At 43.3% G+C, this 23281-nt stretch overlaps 1 protein-coding gene across 1 annotated transcript in view; it reads left to right on the forward strand.

The window, feature by feature from the left end:
* Window positions 1-22092, forward strand: part of cntn4 (contactin 4) — a gene marked incomplete at its 5' end in the record, with an annotated part of 121723 nt that extends 99631 nt beyond the window's left edge. The window contains 12 exons of the mRNA XM_079218912.1: window positions 4018-4145; window positions 13236-13411; window positions 15463-15583; window positions 16025-16183; window positions 17088-17237; window positions 17850-17920; window positions 19434-19668; window positions 19921-20036; window positions 20902-21088; window positions 21179-21291; window positions 21388-21550; window positions 21961-22092. Of these exons, the coding sequence (XP_079075038.1) occupies window positions 4018-4145; window positions 13236-13411; window positions 15463-15583; window positions 16025-16183; window positions 17088-17237; window positions 17850-17920; window positions 19434-19668; window positions 19921-20036; window positions 20902-21088; window positions 21179-21291; window positions 21388-21550; window positions 21961-22052 (1711 nt within the window). The 3' untranslated portion in view covers window positions 22053-22092. The remainder of the gene's footprint in view (window positions 1-4017; window positions 4146-13235; window positions 13412-15462; window positions 15584-16024; window positions 16184-17087; window positions 17238-17849; window positions 17921-19433; window positions 19669-19920; window positions 20037-20901; window positions 21089-21178; window positions 21292-21387; window positions 21551-21960) is intronic.
* Window positions 22093-23281: the final 1189 nt, after the last annotated feature.

Raw genomic sequence — 23281 nt, forward strand, 5'->3', positions numbered from 1 at the left:
TCCTTCCTCCGTTCATGTAATGATGCCAAGGCTGAAGCGAAGGCTGAGACCCTGGGTTGAAGGAAGCGCTAGGGCGCGTGCTCTATAGGCGCATGGATAACATGAGATCCGATACATTTGATCTGATTTTTATACTCGGTAGTAGTAACTTATTTCGCTTCATTCCTTTAATAGGATGAACGGGTCCCCGCCACCAACGCTTTATTCAACCAGCTCTCTTTATACGTCCATGGCGAATTTGTTTTCTGTCTCCATTATTGGCAGCTGTCTGTTTCTCTTTTTGAGCAGAGGACACAAAGTCGCCTGAGACAAACCAAGTTTTGATGCTGCATCTCATTTTTTGGGCAGTTTGTCATAAGCTTTGAGGAGACTCCGTTTTTCATTGAGAGAAAACAAGTCTTTTTTCTTCTTTTGTTGTTGAGGTATTGCTGTGTGCCATGTGCTGGTTAACTCAGAGCTTGTTGCAGTTGAAAATAATGTGTTTCCCCCTTTTGATTTCACTTTCACCGATAGTAGCCAAAAAAGACCGCTAGTTAGTTACCTTTAGACATCATAACTCATCAGACAAACTTTGCTTTATACACAGTAATGCAATGCAATGTAATTAATATACAGGAGTTGTTTTAATTGTGCTTACTCTGCTCAGGGTAATGTGGGGCCATTTAATGGGCCATTTTCTTTACATTTATCAGCCCCCATGGTTGGGTGTCATTAACTGCGTGCCATCCCACTCGGCGATATGCCTTCCATTTAACTGATGGTCATTGTTGGCTGCTTTGCATTCAGCACCTTTTTTTTTCCTCGACCTGATTTAAAAACCCGAGAAGTGCTCCACTCAGCAGCACCATGTGGTTTTAGAAGTAGATTCTCCCACACTAAGTGTCGCTGCATTTTCTTATCACATCCACCACTTGTAAAAAGAAGTGAAGTAGGGAGGAGGGGGTGTAACACTATGTAACACCGTATCAACTGCATTTCACAAGTACATCCAGTTAAATGCATCACTGGTGCAAACAGGAAAACATCCTGCTCACATAACAGGGAGAGCTGATGAACTGATTTCTGGGCCATGGCTAATAAACTCCTCTCTGTTTCAGCTCAGCCTGCACTGGCAATTTTCTTTAACTGTCAAATGTTTGTTTTGAATCAATCAAAACCTGGTTTGAGAGAGTGACATCCGTCTCGAGAGCTATTGGCTGACAAACGGAGTCTGTTGCTTTGAATTTACCCAAAGGCAGTCATGTTGGAAGTTTTTCAATACAGTCGGGACCCATTGTTTTAATTGGTGCTTTACCGTTAAAACTGTGGTGGGTAAAAGGAATATTCAATAATCTGTCAGATGAATGGGTGTAAATACAAATTCTAGAGAAGTGATACAAAATATGACGGTGGTTTAAAAAAGGGGGTTTCCAAAGCATTAAAGCTTTAATCAATGGTCTTACTACTTGAAGGTAAAAGGAGTAGCTTGAAGTGACAGACCTACCTTTCAGCTCGATGTTTTAGCCGAAGTTATCGACTAGGTGAGCGACTGTGGGTCAGTTGTAGAGCAGGGTCTTCTTTCAATCAGGATTGGCGGTTCGATCCCCGGCCTCGCTAGCCCATGTCGATGTGTCCTTGGGCAAGACACTTAACCCCAAATTGCTCCCGTAGCTGTGCCTACAGTGTGTGAACGTTAGAGAGTCCTGATGGGTGATGAACGATGACAAGTAGTGTTAAAGTGCTTTGAGTGGTCGGAAGACTAGAAAAGCTCAAGACACGTAAACGGACCTGTACAGCACTTTTCTAGTCTTCTGACCACTCAAAGCGCTTTAACACTACATGACATAATTCCCCCATTGATGATCGGATTATCAACCATTCATACACTGTTGGCGCAGCTACGGGAGACATTTAGGGTTAAGTGTCTTGCTCAAGGAAACATCGACATGGGCTAGCAGAGCCGGGGATCGAACCGCCGATCCTCTGATTGAAGGACGACCCTGCTCACCACTGAGCCACATCCATTTACATTACCATTTAGGTGATGAACACGGTGTAACATACAGTGCAAGATACAGCAGCAAAAGATCCCGATTCAAATGAGAGTGAACCATGCACCATGCTCTATTCGGCCGTGGTCACGGCGGGAGTAAAGGATAAAGTCAGGTTAAGTGGTATAAAGAGAGATAAAGTCAGCGTGGGGAGAGGTTGAGTCAGAAAACACAGGACTTTTACATGGGTCATTTGTGAACCCAGAAGTCATCTGTGACTTATTTTAAGTTAACGAACCTTACATAACATAGTCTACTTAACTACGTTACGCAGGTTACACAACGTTTTGCAATTTGACTTGTGTAACTTTACTGGGTTGTGTATGTAATGTAGTCTTTGTAACAAGCACACTTATTTGAACCCAAACCATAATCTTTTGTTTATCTTGACCAAGTAGCTTCCTGTGAAAAATGAATTATTATTATTACCATTAAATAAACTTGTTTTAAAGAGAGTGTATTCATGTGACATGAATAAATTGACACATGCTAAAAAATATCACGAGCTAAACACCATATTTGAGTTGTCACATTGTTGCCTAGAGGGGTGAAAAGCAAACACCAGAGAAAAAATATCTTTTTTTTTTAGCTACCAAGTTCTGCACTACTTTCACCAAGTAGTTGTAACTTTTCAGTTTTAGGTTTACACTGTAGCTGGAAACAGGATAGTTGTGAACGATGAGAGTGAAGTTGTCTGCCGTTAACCCAAAACAGTGAGTAGAAAGATGCTAAAATGTAGAGCTGATGGGAACTGCAGTGATAATTATCATATTTTCATTATTTTGAATCTAATTCTAATTATGGGTTTGTCATCTTGAGTGACTCCTTTGAAATTACACAGTCATTTGACTAACTGTTAATATAAAAATGGCGACTGCTGTGGCTTTAATTGTTAACCCATTTTTAGGCAAACATGCCTGCGTCTGTATATGAAAATATAAGAACCGTCATTGAATAACATTTTTACTCAGTTTGTTTGACTCTAACACCCTCGCTGCCATCTGACTGTGGATGAATATGTTCGCTGTGACTCCTTTGACTCATAGGTGAACAGAGCAATTTACACGCCGCACTTCATTCCCCCCTTTTAACATCAGGCTGACGCCGTTTCATATTTACAGTTTGCAGATTCAGCAGAGCATTTCAGATAATTAAAATGCACCGTGCCTTTATGACTCGGTCCACCCTTGATTTCCCACAGTACCTTGCTTTCAAGGGCATAATTTCCATATTTGCTTGTTATTTAGAAAATGTCAAGTTTCGTCAGGCCCTTTTTTGGAGCACTTGTGGCCACTGTATAAAGGGCATGAAGCCTCTGTTGTCCTAGATATCTCAAGAGTCATGTGCTGAATTAATCACTCTCGAAAATGTAATCCTATTACTCATCGCTGTGATCTGCAAAGGAGCAGAACTTAATTGGAGACACTGAAAAATGTTTCCTGCTGTGTTAGTCGCCTGTCTTTGCTGCTAAGTCGGTTGACTTAACCTACTGTATGCCACGCGATTTACATTTCACAATGTGTGCAAAGCAGCAGCTAAAGCAAGGGATCTGTGTGTCTTTTGCGTATCTCGAGAACCGTTGATCCAATGTGCCTCACACTTGGCGGGTGTATTGCTGGGGACCCAAGGGCGTGCACTGTCGAAATTGATGCAATTTGGACGCAATAAACAATTGACCGCTATTTGACCGCAGTTCACTTTTGATGCTGGATATGCCAACATTACAACCGCAAAAGTCAACGAGCGATGAGCGGTTCTCGAGAAAGTTGCAAGCAGGACTTCAAGCAATAGGCCCATGTCGAACAGGTGCGCCTCGCACGGCGATGCACATGCACATGCACATGCACATGCACATGCACATGCACATGCCCAGCCACAAGACGGCAAGCAGCAGTACTGGGAGCTGAGCAATAGGCCCGTTCCGAACGGGCACCTCACTAGCTTGTTACGGTCTTAATATATATTTTTTGTTTTTTTTTAACTACAGGGTCTCCATCTTGGACAACGGTAACCTCCGGGTATGGAACGCAACCAAGTCTGATGCCGGCCTCTACACCTGTGTGGCAAGGAACCAGTTCGGCGTGGCCAGCAGCACAGGAAGCGTCACCGTCAAAGGTATTTCCTTTTCCCTCTTAACATTTCATCACTGTTACTTCACTTCAATCAGCAGGCACCCTAACCAATAAAGTACTGGACACCATGTTTTTACACGCAGATAGTGTTTCTTGATGTTTCATTCTGCTCTTTGAAAAACGAAAACTTGAAGTGTTCCAATCTCATGAATAAAACATGAACAACAAAGAGCGGAAGGACACAACCACCTCGTTTGCTCCGTCATGAGGAGCGAGGCTTTTTCTCTGTGCTGTCATCACTGGATAGGCAGACACACCTCGGTTGCTACGTCTGTTAGCAGAAAACGTTCAGCTCACTGCCTCGGTGCCTCCGGTCCTGACTGAGGATATGCTGTGTGAAAAAGGTCTGATGGTGTTGTTAGATCATCTGGGCTGGGGGATTGTATTTCTGCTCCGGCACTGTGACTTATCTTTCTTCAAAACAGAGCAAGAGACCTTTTTAAAAATTTTTTTTTACCATTACTGAGGGTGTTAATATTTCAAACGGTATTGCAACTGACCTTGCAATATCAGATCACTTCAGTGCTTTGTGGGATTTGTCTGTCACTCCTAAAGGTCCACACGAGATCAACAGCTGTTGAAAAGCAGTACGCCGGTGAGAATACACTGTGGAGGCTGTGGAGGCATTGCCTACCCTCATGTTGCCCTCTGTGAATGAGCTTCCACACAATTTCAATTACATGATCAGTGCACCTGCAAGGGTTAAATCGCTCGGTGGTAACAAAAGCGCCATGAATCAATACTGGTCCTGAAGAGAGAATGCCAGAAAGCTGAGCACAAACGGCGAGAAACAAGACTTCAAATTCACCTTGAACTTACATTTTGGCATGAATGTGGCAATCCGATTGGACAAGTGTTTCCTTGAGTCCCTTTTGACATCCTTTCATTTTACTGCAGCAGTGTCTGGCAGTCTGCCCTCCTCAGTCCTGGTCCTTGTTCCTTCCCGCTCGTGGCTCAGCAACAGCAGCGTGATGTTGATGTCGGCTCCCACCGATGGCCGGTGGAGCAGCGAGGTGAAGCGAGACGCTGCTGCCGGGCGCGGAGCTCTCCACCTCCCGCCGGAGCTCCGACTGCAGGTTGAAGGCGTCAGCAAAGCCGGATCTGTACGCGGCAGCCTAGTCGCTGCTGGAGTCTGAAGGAGTTTCTGATCAATATAGGGGTATCAGACCCGATGCCAAATATTCTCACTGATGGTCTTGTGTGCTTATGAAGGTCATCAATACTTAAATGAGAGTGTTTCAAAACCAGTTCAAAGTTCCTCATAGTTTTCATTCATTTTTATTTCAAGTTAAAATTATTCTTCTCTGACATCATCAGCTCTCTTTACCCTCAAATCAAAAGGTACTAGATCAGCCAATAATGGTTCAATGTCACGCAAATCAGTTCCTAAACCTCTCAGACGTCTTCTGCTCGTTCAGAAAGAAACTGCTTGAGTCCTAACAAAGACTTAGACAGCTCAACAACGGTTCTTAGGTCTCCTCCAGTGAAGAGTGTATAAAGTACTGCTGCATGTCTATAAATCTCCCAATGGCTTTGGACCAAAAGGATTCTGACTGTCCTTTACGACATGAACCCTCTCAGCCTTTTGGGGCTGCTAACTGGTCCCAGAGTGCAAATTAAACACGGGGAAGCAGCGGTAAGTTTCTGTGCACCACAGAGCTGGAACAAACGTCCAAGGGATGTTGGACTTGCACCAACTTTGTCCACCTTTGAATCCAGATTAAAAAGTTCCCCCGCACTGCCTTTGACCGAACCTTAAGCATTCATCATGAACGATCTCGCCCATCCACACTTCATGATTTTCATTTGAATGTTTTTGTGCAGTTTTTCTTTCTGTCTTAATGTTTATACTACTTTCCCCTTTTAAATTGCCTTTGTGTGTGACATTATTTAGGTACAAAGTGCAGCTCATTGGGTGGCTTTATTCTGTGCACGCTGCTGTTTTCCTGTCCTATTTCCACTGGGGATAGTGTTCTCCCCTCCTCTCGTTCCTGGGGGATTTGCTGACATATTCAGTGAACTACAACCCTCCCTTCGACCTCCTTCTTCACGAAGGTTGCACAGTTCATTTGTGTTATGGTCATTTGTTCTGCCTTGACCTTCCTAGTTGGCTAGGTTGTATAGATTCATAGAGTTATTGATCTACATTGTATTGGCCTTAGTAAGTTCACGCCTCATATTTCACAGGGTCTGGTATCGATTCACATGTGTATTTCAATGGATTATTGGAGTCTTTGCCTCAAATCTTTCAGACAAATCAGACCGCTGGCACTGTAGTTCCTCGGTTTCACTAAGAACAGCATATTCTGAGACGTCAAGGCTGGGCAAATTCCCTTAGAACCGTATTCTCACAGAGAGAATACGGTTCTGTGTAACCACATGTAAACAAGCCGCAAACACTAATCGTTTGCTTGTGTTGGTGTTGAAGACACTTTTCCCCTGTGAGGTAATGAATTGCACAGGGGAAAGACAAAAAAAACTAATAAAGTGCTGCCAGAATCCTTCCAATTCCCCGACCATACGAGAAAAGCTGTTTCTTTTCCACCACTCTGATGTTAAATCATTTTTTCATAAAGACTTGAAGACTTTTTTTTCTTCTTCTGTAAGTTTACGATTTTTGTTCAAAGGTTCAATCCATTTAATTTTTTTCTTCAAGTTAGCGATCAGTAAAACCCTTGAAATGCCGTGTCAACAGCGCAGCAAGAAAATCTGTCTCATTTATATATTTTTCCTCCAAGCAGTTCTTATAGAAACCTAAATCCACGTTTAGTGTTTATCTAAGTACTTTGAAAAAATGTGATTAATACCGATGGGCAAAACCGCAAGAGGAATGTCCTGTATCTATGCAGTAATTCCTTTTTAACCAGAAGACACATCGCATAATGGAATAAAAATAAATAAACTAGATGGGCTCTTTCGTCTGTAAATCTCTATCTAGGCATGTTTCCCTTTTCTGTTGAATTATAAAAGACAGATTTCATACATTATGAATGCCTGAAAGTCAGCAGCAGTCAAAGATGTGGGGAGAGCTCAGAGTGCACCTTGCCGCTGATGTATTCTGATGCCTCGCGCTGCATCCCATTGACGAGTCTTGCCTTTCTACAACAACAACAAAAAAATAATCAGTAACCGTTGCATAATTGAAGTGAGGAAATTAACAGAAGAATGTTTCAGTGTGTTTGTATCTTTTGCACATGGACAAATTCGTTGCTGTGAAACATTTGGAGCCCAGAGCCATGAGTTCAAGGCATAATAAAATGCACGACATTGCTGTACCCTGCCAGATACACTCTCCACACTCCTTTTACCCATTTATCACACACTGTGAAATGAAAACGGTACAGAACCCCTCCCCCCCCCCTCCCCCCTCCCCAGCCAATCAGTGTGCATGGGTGGGGGTGGTGGGACTTACCGCTCTCTCTGTAGGTTCAGGTTGATGGCCTTTATGTGATTTTCCAATCAAGCTGCAAAGGGAACACACACACACACGTCTTCCCAGCATAAAGAGACATCGGCGTTATCCACTTATTATTCTTGCGAAAAGGAATAGGAGTTTTATTTGACACCCTCTCTCACTTCGCTTCCTTTCCATCATCGTATGTTAAGACTGTTTTCTGCCGCCGATGTACAAATGTTCCTGTATGTGATCTTGCGCCTCGCTTGTCACAATCGATATTGTTTGGAGAAATGGGATGGGGTAATTTGCATGCATTATTTCATTGAGGATCGGAAACCTGTTTAGCGGGGAGAAATGTGTGTTGCGGAAGCGGGCCTTTTGGGAGATGATAGTAGTTTATTCAAATTGACTTCGGTGATGCGAACGTGGAAAAATACCTGTCAAAAGGCGTTCGGCGTCTCCTGCTGTGAATAAGTCAGCTAGTGAACAGCGGTGGAGCAGTCACAACAGATGAGCCCTGTTAATGTCCCCATCATTCCAACACTGGAGGGATATTAGCAGATTAATTGCACTTGATTATACGTAGACGTGCTCCCTGAATTTTGATTACGCTGGAGATGAGCCGTTGCAATTAGGGTTGCCTCCGATCATTACAGATGGTCAGCGAACTCAAAACTTCTGAGCTCACACTGCGTTCACTTCTGTCTGCGTCTGTGAACCTGGAAGGCAATTAATCTTTCCAATGCTGTGACACATCTTCATCACCATTTGCTCTGGAGGTGGTTGGAAAGCAAAGATTAAGTAAGCAGAATGTTTTGTGTCATTGTTTCCACTCATATTCATGGTATTTGACACTTTCTAGCACCATGTAGGACTTCATCTTCATTTACATGTATGTTCCCTTCAGGATGAATTGTAATTGCTTTGATATACCCTTACTTTTTCCTCCAGTGCCATCATGAGGTCAAAATTTGAACTCATTAAACCGATACTTTGGTTGATAACCAAATACTATTCCCATCAGCCTGACGTGACATCCCATCATGTCAGAAGGAAAAGTTATTTATAGCTGTTCCAGACAGCCACACTCAAAGGTGGAGCGAAAGGTCCACCACCATAGAGATGGGCAAGTTATGATAATAACGAAGACACTCGTGGTGTTGCAAGAAGAATGTCTACCGCTGACGCGTTCGGTGAGTTAGTCTTTTTTTGGGACTTGGGTGTTAGAAAGGGTTATTTGAGATTCACCGAAGGCACACAGTATCAAAGAAAACCTCACCGATCAAGGCAGCCGTAGAAAAGAAACTCTCTCGTTCTAGGATTTAAAAATACTGTTTTTGTCAATGGAGTCCTATGGCTTTGAAGAGAGCACTGATAATGGCTTTGGTTACCCGTCGGAGAACGCTGTCTGATGTCAAGGTTAGGGGGTTGAAATTATTCCAAATTTAAACTGATATTGACTTTTGTTTTAGGTTGCTGAGATAGGGACGTGGTCAGCATCTATGAATTCACTAGATAGGATAGGTACCTCATAAAAACCTACTTCAAAAATGTTTTAACCATCCCTTTAAGGTTCAAACCCAGCACAAAGTGAGCTGTGGATGTTTGAATTTTGGGTTTGGAAAGTTACATACATTATGGTAGCACAGCCAATTCCAGCGTCAGAAAGGACGGAGGGGGTTTCCATAGATGTTTGAGCATGTGATAAGCACCTCTGATGGAGTATGCTGGCCAAGACTGGATCAAAAAAATATCCTCTGGGATTACATTACATTTGATATCACACAGGAAAGATAGCGCTGGTCATTGCTTTTTTCATTTTCTTGGTGTAAGACAGAAGATAAATTGTCTGCTTAGTTACTTGGATGTAAAAACATTCCAGTTTTGTGTCAAAGTCTGGGAGGCCCTTTTCAAAGCAAACCCTTTCGTCCATGTTGACTGCCAGCAACTATGTGAGATAAATGCGACGTGTGACTCCTGACAGCCATATAGAAAAATAATGAGCAGCCATCTGTCAGTGATCACCAGCAGGTCGCTGCAGATGTGCGGCTTTGCACAGCCTTCGAAATGAAGCATTGAGTGCATCTTGTATGCATCTGCTGAGCGATGTACACAAGCTTTTACCGCAATTTAAGTTTGTCCTTGAAAAACCTTTGATTTGTGCTTCGGAAAGTAAGTGCCATTCAAAGAAGCGCGTAGGAGGAGTCTGTGCTGTGTTGATGAAAGCCCTCTGTGATTTGTTGATATGAAGAGCAAAGGGACGAAAAACTGGTGATGAAAGGAATTATTGTCATAAGGGTCACCACACTTTAGTACCAAAATGACCAGAGACACTGCGGATTTAAGCGCTTTTTCAGAACACGATCCATGTTACGGTGCTTTACCTTCAAAGTAATTATATGACCCAGAGCCCGATGTGGGTCGTTTTAGAAAAGGCCGTTGACCTGCCAGCGAAAGACATTTTCCTCGACAAGTTTGTGCTTGTCTTGAACCTAAATGCCTCCGCATCATCTGTGTGAATCTCAGTTTGAAGGACTTACAGGGTTGGGGTAAATCTCTTCCCTGGTAAATTTATTTTCAAAATCCTTGGATCCCGCGGCCCGTGGCTCCTCGATGCTCTCCTCTATGCATTATTCAAGCTCACATCACTCACCATGTGTGGAAAACTACAGTGTCTATACACTCAAGGAGAATACACTCTTACACATTACAGCTTTAGACCATTAAAGCCAGGAGGGAATCTCCACAGGGGAGGGGAGGGATGGGGGAGCGGAGAGGAGAGGAGTGTGAGCATTATTCATGATGGCTGCTGTTTGTGGGAAGACTGGGGAAGACTGACCTCAGATAGGAGCGCAGAGTCATTTGGTAACCGTGAGCTCGCTTTGTTTACTGCGAGTCAGTGTCGGTAAGTCATCTGTTTTGGCCTATCCAATTTGATGTTGCTTGAATTATAAGATATTCATCAATCTCTCTTTTCTTTTAAGCATCAAACAATGTTTTGGGAGTCTTCAGCTTAAAACCTCTATCAGATCTCGTATAACGCGGCATTGTTTTATCTTCTCATAACGTCTCGCTTTGACACAGGAGAACGTGTCATTCTTTTTTTAGTGAGGCTTTATTTTACCATAATTTTAATTCCCAATCGTTTCCTAGTTTTTCTGAAAATAATTATAACTAATTGACCCTTTGCTAAGCCGCGCCCCCCGCTGCTACTCCTTCAAGCTGTCGGAGCTACCATTGAACCCACACTGTCACTAACAGTGACTAAATATGAACTTTCTGGTAAAACAAAAGAATTATTTCAGGGAGAAGCAGACAAAAAAGTGCCAGAAGGATACATCCAGGATGTCAAACTGATTTAGGAGAGAAAACCATGTTAAAAAGATAAAGATAGATTCTAAAGCCTACAGATCACAGTGTAAAAGTGAACCAACACATCACTTGGGGATCGAGACAGTAGACAATGAAATGAAGGAACAAAGCTGTGCATGTAAAGCCGGGTAGGTCTTTATTCACTGTTTCAATAATTAAAACGCAAAAGCAGCATGTGTCATTCAATACACCTTCAGTAGTTAGCAGGGGTAAGTAAGTGAGTGCTAGTTTTTGGAAAAGTTTTGGAAGACAATGAAAAGAGATACATTTTGGCGTTTGGATGAGGACTTGATGTTCTCATGTTATTAGTACATTGAGTCTAGCCAACAACAAAATCATGTGTGCATGTTTATGAAAGTTTTTTTTCCACCAAACTTTGTCAAAAAGATAGAAGGAAAAACTCAGTGAGTGGCTTCATTTTATCACATTTCATACATACATAGTCAGAACTCAAAATCTATCTTTGAAAGGATCTCCTCAAATCATAATGTTTGAAAGTCTTTTTTGTGGACAGTTCCTTTCTTTTTAGCCATGTAACAATTAGCACGAGCATATTTTCAATTGTTTTGATGGAAAAGCCTCAGTGAGTTGCTTAACGTTCACCTTGAACACCAGTTTATTCACTTCACATGACACGCATTGGTTTCGACAACATGAATAATCATGGTCGATTATTCATGTTGAACACTGTGACAGGTGACTGTGGCGGGAAACGCACGTTTTCACACTGTTAAGCACAAACTGAAACCTGTCGGCGGCAGTTTGATCCACCCGGTTAACGCGCTCCCTATCTCGTCTCTGATTGACCCCGTTAAGTGAGTGGGTTACTAGTCCCTCGTTTACAGTGGCAGCAGGTAACAAGGCATTATACAAGACGGAAATCAATCAAATTATCCTCAAGAGCCCAGTATGTGGTCGTGTAACCAACCTTGGTTGTCCATATAATCTGTCACAAATGATGACAGAGGAGGGTGATAAGGGAGCATATTCCTACCGTGGTCACAGTCGATCCCTAGAGGCAGCTAGAGGCCGGGCAGCTGGAGAAATAACACATGTTTATGGTATGTTTCCATGTTGCAGATAGAGGAGTAAATGTGTTTTATTGTGGATCCGAGTATTTCCCGATAGATCCTCCCCTGAGCCTTTTTGTTTCCCTTCTGTTTCCTTCTCCTCACATCATGGAGATTATCGTCATAAAAAAAACAGGTGCGGTTCTAACCCTTCGCTTTTCTATTTCCTTCCTGCACTTGTTCAACAAGTTCAGGAAGCCGGCCTTTAGAAAACAGAGCAGACAGAGTAGACACAACCCCTTGAATACCTCCTGTGTGTTATTACCACCTTTTTACTGCGCCGCCTTTGCTCGCCATTTAGCCACCAGCAATTCAGACGTACTTTCATTGTGTGTATGACAAAACTGCCCGGCTGATTGCATTCTAGGCCTGATATCAGAAAACGGCTAGATAAATCACACCGGGAGAGCGCGGCGTCGTGGTGATGGTGGCGGTGGTGAGTGTGTGTGTGTGTGTGTGTGTGTGTGTGTGTGTGAGTGAGTGCCTTTTAGGGGGGGGGGGGGGGGCAATACAATGGAGGTATCGAATTCACTCTGGATGAAGACTGCACTGCCGGCACTTTCTACATGAATCTATGCCTGTCCAGGGATCATTTGCCATGGTTAATTTAGTCTGTGTGCTCAGAGTGGCAATTTCAACCAAGTAATCACAGCACCCCCAAGAGGGAGACAGGTGTTGTGCACTCCGAGAACAAAGCCTCTCCCACTCATCTCACCTCTCTCATGTCCTTCCACCTTCCTCCTCCGCCGCTCACGCACGAGTGCAGATAAGGGACGCTCGCCTTATTCCCTCAGCGGTGCCATTGTAATGCACTGCAGGCTTGAAAAGAGAGTGCCGACGATTGGAAGAAGTGTTCGCTGCTGTTTACTGTGTTCCTAGCGGTGCGTTTTGGGAATTTCGGGGGCCGATCAAGGAGAGAGGGAGGGTTACAGGCTGAGTTGCCAGTGACACATGGAGGCTTCTCAGGATGCAGGAGAGACACGTCTCTGAGTCCCCACAGAGACGAGCTCAGGTCGAAACTAATACCAGTTATTGTAGCTGTGCGCCCTAGTTTGCTGTGTGCTCTGTCCCATATATCCTTCTATTAACTGAGTCTGACATATCCATAAGGATGATGGAAGGGCTCGGCTTTTTTTGCAAAGCCACTTCCCTGTGCTGAATTGTAATGCCTTAGAAAGAGAAGAGGGGGCAGAAAAGTGAGTTTTGATCAAACGTGCATGGTGTGTGTTTTCAGAGCCGACCGCCATCACCACCCTGCCGTCCACGCTGGACATCACCGTGGGGGAGAGCGTGGTCCTGCCCTGTCAAGTGAGCCACGACCCATCGCTGGAGCTCAAGTTTACCTGGTTCTTCAACGAGCAGCTCATCCACTTCGGGAACCACGGTGGATATTTTGAAAAAGTGGGAGGCGTAAGTCCATAATCTCTCTTTTTTTTTCTTCTTTTTTTTGCCAACATGCGAGGCTATCAGGCTCGGATTTTCTTCTCTTTTTTTAAAGGCTCTGTTGCTGTTAGAGCTACAGGTTTCCCGTGAACAAACAATTGAGGATTTGCATTGCAGCAAGGTATTCAAAGTTGCCACAATGTCATGATAGCTAATGCTAATGGGCATGTTTCCTCTTTAGAAATGGAGCGATTTTCAGAAACACAATTAAATGCATTTTTATAAGGCACTGATTCTCACATTTCTCATTCAACTATTTTAATGCGCACCACAGTTTGATGGACTTCTGTTAAATATATCTTGCTAACATGACACATGGAATGAACTTAATCATCATAACAGTCACATTAACATAATACTAGTAACTTTAGCATAATTAAATTGAGGTAATGTCAGCATAATGAAATAAAAGTAATGTCAAAATAACAAAATAAAAGTAACCTTACCATAACAACATTAAAGAAACAGACAATCATAAGAAAAAGAAAGTAAATATTTATGCAAGATATGGTACGTTAATGCTAAACTTCATGAGATACCTGCCATGTGCATACAGGCATATAAAACTGTACCAATACACTATTGGTTGTGTGTATTTAAAATGATGCATTCATCAGTCACACAGGATCATGAAAATAAACTCTGCACAACAGATTATTTGTTCCCTCCTGTGAAATATTATAAGCGTAATGATGCCGATTCCATCTAAAGCCATCTGTCTGCACCTCTATCAGCTGTCACACAGAAACTCTAAATGATCACCCTAAATATAGAAGTTTTGCAAGGTTCATCAATAACAGTGTGAGCTGCCTCACCTGAAAAACATCCAGAGACCCGTCCACTGTCCCGGCTTTTTGCCACGTTTTTCAGATGACCCGGAATACACAATGAATAATTAAGAATCAAACCATATTGTGGTGTGTTGAAGAATGCTCTTTTCATTAGTGCGACTGTGCCCTTTTGCCACATAAAAGACATTGATTTATTTTTCAGCCCCTTCAGAGATTCCATTGAATAAAGGTCAAGAGGTGACTGTGAAGATTCATTGGTACATCAATATTGTACCTTTTCTCTATTTTAGCAGGGTCATAATAAATTCAGCCGCAGTGCAGAGGGAATGTTTGTATCAAGTGTATTATTTATGGGCAGGAAAATTGCTGCCTGTGGTTTATTTTAAAAATGAAATTTACATACACACCCTGCAACCAGTCCCAGTCAGCCGCTGTATACTTTAAGAGGTTCGCAGCTTACATCTCAGCATGTGTTACGCAGGCTTATTTTTCTCCCCAAAAAAACAAAAAAAAGATTCAAGGCTCCTTCAAAAACTGCAGGCACAGAGAAAAAAAAATCCAGCACTGAGTTGTCTTTCCTGTTTCTTGTGTGATTTAGTTGCTTCCTATACCATCATTTACACTCTCACTAATGCATAGCTTCACATCTGCACTTACTTTGATTAAGCTACCAGCCACTCCACAGAATTCCGACTGCCATTGTGCCACAGCCCTCTGTGTGTCCAATTTATTACACAACCTGCTCTGCTCTGATGAAATGATAATGTAAGGGTGCCGGGATTGCAATTAAAGATGGAATAAAAGGCTCCCTTAAAGAACTAACTGTCAGACCAGCCATTAGGCTGCTCCTTAACTGAAACTGCTCTCGCAAAATCAAGCTATTTGTGCAAGTACATTTCTGTAATTATAGGGGTAAAATAAAGGCATGGACTGTGTCGAATAGAGGTATTTCTGTGGCCTTTTTTTAGGATATGGAAGGAAAGGCAGCGTGGGGATTTATGGATTTATTTTTTCAAGATACACGTACATGAGAATGAGCTTTCTGTTCAGCTGGTTTTGTTCCCATGTGGCCGGGAAAGTCGGTATTGTTCTTGAATTACAATAGCTGGAGGCTTACCGTGTTGCTTATGGAACTCTTTGTGTGTGTGTGTGTGTGTGTGTGTGTGTGTGTGTGTGTGTGTGTGTGTGTGTGTGTGTGCGTGTGCGTGTGCGTGTTGTGAATGACAGCAGCATTCAGCAGGAGACATTATGATTCGAAACATCCAGCTGAGGCATGCTGGGAAGTACACGTGCGCCGTGCAAACGAAGGTGGACAGCATTTCCATTGCGGCCGACCTGGTTGTCAGAGGTGAGCCACGACGTTCCTTTAACTACCTTCTGCTTCGTGCTTCAATTGGAAACGACCACCGACCAGATTACCAGTGTTTCCCAAGGGTTAAATAATGTATCATCCGGCTACTGCTGAAGAAGGGCGGAGCTAGTTAGTGATTAGTGTTTACTGTGACCGGTTGGGCTTCACTGACGAAGAAATGAAAGCATAAAATGAAAAGGGAGGCACACAGAAATGTCTTTCCGTCTAATTATTCCAAATAGCTCCCAAAGGTTTCACTGACTTCGCTGCAGTAGCTGCAGGTGCTTAAACCACCGCCACTCTCTCCACCATCTTCCCATCTCCTCCTAATTTACATTTCCGCTCTCCACCCCCCACTCCCCTCTTCCTCCTTCCTTCCTCCGTCTGTCTTTCTTATCTTTTCTCCCCTCTTTGCTGCCTGGCTATGCCATCTATCAGGTCCCCCGGGTCCCCCCACCAGCATCCATGTAGAAGAAATCACTGATACCACAGCCTCTCTGTCCTGGAGGCCTGGACCCGATAATCACAGTCCAATTACGGCATACACCATCCAGGCCAGGACACCATTTTCCCTCGGGTGGCAGGCTGTCACCACAGGTAAGCTCTCTCCAACCAGCCGTGGCCTCCTCCAATCACATGGAGGGGGTCCGCTTTTCATTCCGCTTCGCCTGTGAGGATATTGGAGATGTAATTTTCACCCCGGCCCCAAATGGTACGCTATTGTAGCATGACCATTGACCGCCATTTTATCGGCCGCCTGGGAATCCTGAAACGTGGATCTCATCCCGATGACGGAGCCACGTTGCCGTGGCTGCAACTTGATAGTGTGGTTAAGTGATAGCGCCGACGTAATTTCCCCCCACATCCTCTTAAATGGGGCTCAGCATTCACGCGTGATCGGTATAGTGTGCATTTATACTGTTGTTCTATTGATATTTTTGGAAAATTAAGGACACTTTGATCCAAGATAGTTTTACTGGCCTCATTGATTTACCACATCAGGATCATATGTTTATGACCTTGCAGGTAGACACGGCTCCTCTGTCAAGAAGAAGAAAATTACTTTTTGGCAATTCCAGTGGAACACAAGAACTCTCACACACACACACGCATACACACACACACACACACACACACACACACACACACACACACACACACACCATGCCATATCACATGTCTTAATACAGAAATATCCCCGGATTATAATGTTGATAGTCAGTGTATTTCTTCATATGTGATTCTTATGTGTTGTTGTCATGTTGTGTTTTTTTTTAGTTAGTGTGTGCAATATGTGTCCTTGTGAGGGATTACGAGTGTCCTGTGTACCTGTGGTGGACTTCTACCATATGTGTCAGCCTGGAGGTCATTCTGCTGCTGATGCTAAGCTGACACACTCACACAAACAGTGAAGACACACACGCACAGACATCACACACACACACACACACACACACAAAGTTGTTTGATACTGAAGGGGGCATTGTGTGTTTTATGCCAGTTCCTGAGATGGTAGGGGGCCACCGGCTGACAGCTACAGTAATAGACCTGAGCCCTTGGGTGGAGTATGAGTTTCGAGTCCTGGCGAGCAACACCATCGGGACCGGAGAGCCCAGCAAGCCGTCCAAACAAGCAAGGACAAAGGGGACCTGTACGTACCGCATGCTCATGAAAAACACTTCCCTTATTACTCTTTCAAAACATGTATGTCACATTTGTTTGTTTTTCCCTTCCAAAACAAAGTTGTTTTATACCTTCACTTTCTTAAAGGAATAGTTCAACGATTTCTTGCTTGGAGTCAGATGAGAAGATCAATGTGAAGATACAGCTGCGCCCTTAGCTTAGCGTAAAGACGGGAAACAGCTAGCCTCCCCAATTTGGTAACTCTGGCAACATTTAGCCCGGTATATTACTATTATGTTAAACTTTGGGTATGGTCTGTACTGGAATTCTATTAAAATTGAAAAGTAAGATAAAAAAAAGGCAATCGCCAATGTACCCTGAGGGAGCTGAATTCACCAAGGTTGGATCCTTTGTGTGCTCTTTTTGGAATAAACACAGGTTGACCAAGTCTCCCAACCTGACTCAGCTGTGAGAATTTAGCTGCTATCTCACTGAATTTGTAGATGTTGAAGTTCAACCATGTCAAAAAGTTCGCTCTCTCCGCCGTTCGGGAGTAGCGACGTGGAAAATGATTACAAGTGCCTTCTCAGCGTCGTGCGAAGTCAACAGGGCTAAGCTGATCTGTCTTCTTCCTCTCCAGCTCCGAAGGTCACACCAGCTAATGTGAGTGGAGGCGGTGGCAGTCGCTCCGAATTAGTCATCACATGGGAGGTAAGCAAGCCTGCTCGGGACCCCCTCACCCATGGAGGAGGGAGCCAGACGCCATTATTCTCTGTGGATCTGGGCCTCTGTTTCATTAATAACAGCTGAGCGGCTTAATGTATGGCATTTCATTTTTAAGAACAGAGAGGCAATAACTGCTGCTGTCACCCTAGGGGAAAGACAAATGCTTTTGAGGTTTCAATAAGATAATTAAACTCAATGGTTCCTTCCAAGTCCCAAATTTTTTTCAATTTTTCTTTCTTTTTCTTTCTGTCTTTCTCTCTCCCTTTCTTTCCTGAAAAGCCCGTTGCAAATCAGTCCAGCTCCAAAAGCATGAATTTATTCCGGCTCCTCACAATCATCAGCCCCCGCTGTGAAACGTTTTACAGAATCAGTGTTGATGTTTCCAAATGCAAGGGTTCAATTGAAGTCTACTTCTGCTTAACAAAGCCGCCATTCTGCCTCGGCTCTGAATTTTCCTGAGGCATTTTTCTTGAGACAAAGCAGGGGTGCAGTGTTGCATTTTTAATTTTGACTTGTGCTTACAAATTTTATGCGATACCTGTAGTGAGGCTGAAAATGCAACTTTTATTCTGAGGATGGCAAAAGTGTAAAGAGCCCATTGATGTCATATGGGTTTAATGTGCAATCTGCACGTTAGATAATGAGACATCTTCTGTGCAGTGTACAGATGTGACAAAACACAAAAAAACTAGAATAGCAATGAAACACATTATTACAACACACAAAAGAAAATAGAAACATTTTCCAACAGTGAAATAAACACAATTATACTTACATACGTCAATTATTAGGAGAAAAACAGCCACAATATATAAATATATAAATGTTACATTTATGGAAATAGAATGAACATTCATATCTCAAAAGAGCGCTGCAGGGTGTTCAATCTGATTACCGCATGTAGCACATTGTCAGGTTGGGGGAATAAGCAGCCCAGACAATATTACAATTTTTGAGGTATGGGTAAAAATAATAAAGTACAAAGTTTATTAAAAACTGAAGAAACAAACTAAACTACAAATGTTGTATACAATAACAATTGAGTTTCACATATTACGGCAAACTAAATTAATATTGAGAAGTAAGTGTGTACAAATATTTCTGTGAAGGAAACAAACTAATGTCATCGGCAAAGTGCTTTTTTATATGAGCGTGTATCTCTTAGTGGACGAGATTGAAGTGGGTTCATCCACCAGAATGAAGTCTGCCGCTATAAATGTATGAGCCATGTTATCACTCTGGACTACAGAGTTTATGGTATCATGCTGAGGGCACTGTACTGTGTAATGGATGTGTCTAGTAATAGGTTCTGTGTGCACAGCATGTTATATTTAAGGCAAAGCATTGCCTCAAAAATGTGAAAGCCATGTTTTCAATCTTGGTTTTTAGTGAGTTTTAAATATATATATTTGTATGTACACAATTGCATTGAAGTTCGGTCTTTATATTATTTAAATATTGTTAAAATTGTGTTTGTTTTCTCTCCCCTTTCCTCCAGCCGGTTCCAGAGGAGCTGCAGAATGGACCGGGTTTCGGCTATGTGGTGGCTTTCCGGCCCCACGGGGCCACGGGATGGATGCAGGCCGCCGTGCCGTCCGCCGAAGCCTCCAAATACGTCTTTAAGAACGAGAGCATCCAGCCCTTCTCGCCTTTCCTCGTGAAGGTCGGGGTTTACAACAACGAGGGGGAGGGGCCGTTTGGACCCGTTACCACGATCAACTCCGCCGAGGAAGGTGCGTGTAATTTCCTGTGACACATAACACGCGACGGGGTCGCAGCACTCGCTCTGCCACTCCAGTCCGTGCTTAGACCAGTGATCTTGCAGCCAGCGTTCTTCTATTGGCACTTGCAGGCAACTTTCTTAAAACCTCCGTCGCTCTGTTGTTCGAATGAAAGAAATAGCTTTGAAAAGCATTTTGATGTCGCCACTTTGATGGGTCATCAAAGCCCGGTGTTACTTCTGAGTCTTTATGTATTAACTCCAGAGCCTAGTCGAGCTCCCACCAGGGTCCGTGCCAAGAGCCTCTCTGCATCCGAGATTGAAGTTTCGTGGAAAGCTCTGCCCTGGAATGCCAGCAAAAAAAGAGTCCTGGGCTATGAGGTGAGCTACAATAAAATACTGTGTGTGTGCGTGTGCGTGTGCGAGTGCGTGTGCTTCCATTGGATCCAAATGTGCGCGTGCAAGCACATGGCAACTTATGCTGTTGAATCTTGTTCTCTTTTATTATTGATGAGTGTTTCAGGCTCATGCACCTTGGGCACGGGAGATAATAGCTTGCTGCATGCATAATGGTCCAGCCTAGTCCCATGCCTGTGGGTTTAGTTGTGTTTCTCTTGTTGTTTACCTAAGTACTGTAACCACCCTGATTAGCGTACTGATGCAATACTCCAAGGGATAGAGCGTTTAGCTTCTAATCCACACAACAAAGCAGTTGCAGACACTGGCTTTTGCGCTCAGTTAGTTCTTGTCATTTTAATTCCGCTCATTATTGAAATCCAAGATGTGAACAAAGGCGCTGTTTTCGTCCCCGGATTGCTTAAAAGTGCCAGAATTTTTAAATTGTTGACCACTCAAAGTCAACAAAGGAGCAGGGCCTGAGCAAACCCTTCCTGTGAGGAAAGGCAAATTATATTTCTGCTGTCAGGCGTGCCGGCTATTTCAGCCCTGACAAGCGGAGCGGCTTGACAAAGGAAATCTGTTATCAGTGGAAGTTGATGGCAGGGTTTTTTTTAGGATTCCTTTTTTGGGTTGGTATGTTTGACCTCACTCTTTACCACATAACTTCAAACCTCGACACATGTCTGGCGAGCACACAGCAAACCAATTCATGTATTTCATCCAGTTGAGTTCACATCTCCCCGTTGCCAGTTTGCACTTCATTGACAGGGTGTAACAGAAAGCTTTTAAGATGTCTGTCGTGTTTTTTCCGCGTTCACGTCTGCGGTTCTGCCCCCTTGCCTTTCAGCTGAGGTACTGGAGTAGAAGTGAAAAGGAAGACACGGCCAGTGTGCAAAAGACGGTGGGAAATCAAACGTCTACCATTATCCGCGGGGTGAAAGGCAGCACCACGTATTACATCTCCGTACGGGCGTATAACACGGCTGGACCGGGGCCCCCCAGCACCACGGCCAACGTTACCACCAAGAAACCACGTAAGCACTGGATGTGATTATAACAACCGGCCACTCTCGGCCACGGTTAACATTTTCATTGAGGTGAATAATGTGTTTTTCTGCTCTCAGCGCCGAGTCAGCCGCCAGTTAAAGTGATGTGGAACACATCAAATTCCAAGATTATATTGAACTGGGAGCAGGTCAAGGCCCTTGAGAACGAGTCAGAGGTCACCGGTTACAAAGTAAGCACTCAGCTGCTCGGCTTAATCAGAAAATTGTGTTTGCGGCTATTGCCTCCGCGGCTGACTCTTGACTCGACTCTCGCCGTTCGTCCTCAGGTGCTGTACAAGAAGAATCGACACAGCCACGTCATGGAAACCAACACGACCTCTGTGGAGCTCGCCCTGCCCACTGATGAGGACTATATCATCCAGATAAAGCCATTTGGAGAGGGAGGGGAAGGCAGCAGTAGCAGGCAGATCACCATCCCAAGGATACCAGGTCAGTGGAGAGATAGTTGGAGCCTCCCTCGTGGCCGAGCTGAATAATCCACTCCCCCTGCTGTGGTCTTGCCTGAACAGATTAGCTATCATCGTCTCCAAAAGGAACAGAGGGAGCGGGGAAATAATGCGCTACACATGAGACATTTTTGTAATCAGGGCCTCTACGTGACACCATAACGCAAGCGTTGCATGAAAAGTTAGGCAATTTATTGAGAATACTTTCAATGTCTCGTTTCGACGCTCAAGTAATAATAACTCTCGAGCAATTTTTGGAAATGAGTGTTCTCAGCTGATGCAGACGAGAGAGAGAGAGGCGGCCGATTAACGAAGTGAAATGGCTAAAAATGTCTGTTTTTTTTGCCCACTGCGAACACACTAACGGCCCCGTTCTCTCCCATACCATTTCAGGCCCCAACGCAGTCGGCTCAGCATCCAAGGTCTCCACTCTATCAGCCCTGAGTACAATAGCGCTGTCTTTCACAGCACGGACATCTTTATGACAAACAGCTCTCAGCAGACGTTGCATCTGATGTGGAGACAGCTCTACGGCGGAACGTAAACACAGCCCACTCTGGTGTAACTAGATCCATTCATCAAGATTTTAGAGGCAAAAGGAAGAAAGAAAAATATAAATAATACATTTTAAAAAAAAATATACGCCATTGAGATGATAGGGAAGGATTCCCCTTCAGCACCCAGGCTAAGTAAAGGAGATTGAGCGATGTCGTGACTATGTTGTTACCAAAGCAGCTTTCATAAGAAAAAAAAATCAAGAGAAAAATGTCTTATATGCATCTTTTTGTATGACATGATGAGCTTTTATAGATTTTTTTTTCCTTTTATCAATTGAAAGTCCGTCTGGGCTTCCTGGTGAGAGAACAATTAAGTGCATGGCAAATAACATCAAATTTTCCAGACCGGAGGTTAAGAATGTGATTTGACAGTGCACCTTTTATCTTAAAAAAATAAGGTAATACTTGACTTTGGTTCCAACAGCAAAGAGCAGTTTCTTTTCTTCAAGTAAATGAACTATTAACTGTTACTGTGTTACATCTCTGCATTTCCGTTTCTGCAATATGTCACGAATGTTTCGTTCAAAGGACCGCATCGACATGGGTGCTTGTCATTATTGGTCATCTTACCAAGTACTGTAGGTAATTATTAGGATTGGCATTGGAACTCATGACAGCACATGCTAATGCTTTACCGCACGAGTAAAGTGTTAGCTTTAGCAAACTGGAAGTCAGCCATCTTTATTTTTTTCAAAACTAAACTACGATTTTCTTTTTAGGTCATGAATCTTCAGCAAACAAAGAGTAAAAAAAATAAACAAAATAAAAAACAAGTTATTATCCAACATCAGATAATGCTAACTTGCACTTACTTGTGTAGAACAATACCCACATACAATATGTACATTGAGTTATGAGTCATATGAATCATTCCTCCTGTCTAGGGCTGAGTATTGTTTAAAAGATTACGATGCCAGTACCAAAACCACCACTCTTGAAGTGATACAGATACCAAGATTACCCAATTTTATACCTTTTTTTCTTTACTTCATTCGATTCCCATCAAATAAATGGAAGCATTAAGTTTGGTAAAATGCCTAATGAATCGAGGCAGTACAGCTTGTCTGGGTGGTCCAATCATACGCCGCATCAAGCAAAACCATACAAATAGTCTTTTTTTTCTCGATTAAGGTACAAAAAGGATTCGAATGTAGGTA

The sequence above is a fragment of the Taurulus bubalis genome (assembly GCF_910589615.1).
Source record: "Taurulus bubalis genome assembly, chromosome: 5".
Lineage (NCBI taxonomy): Eukaryota > Metazoa > Chordata > Actinopteri > Perciformes > Cottidae > Taurulus > Taurulus bubalis.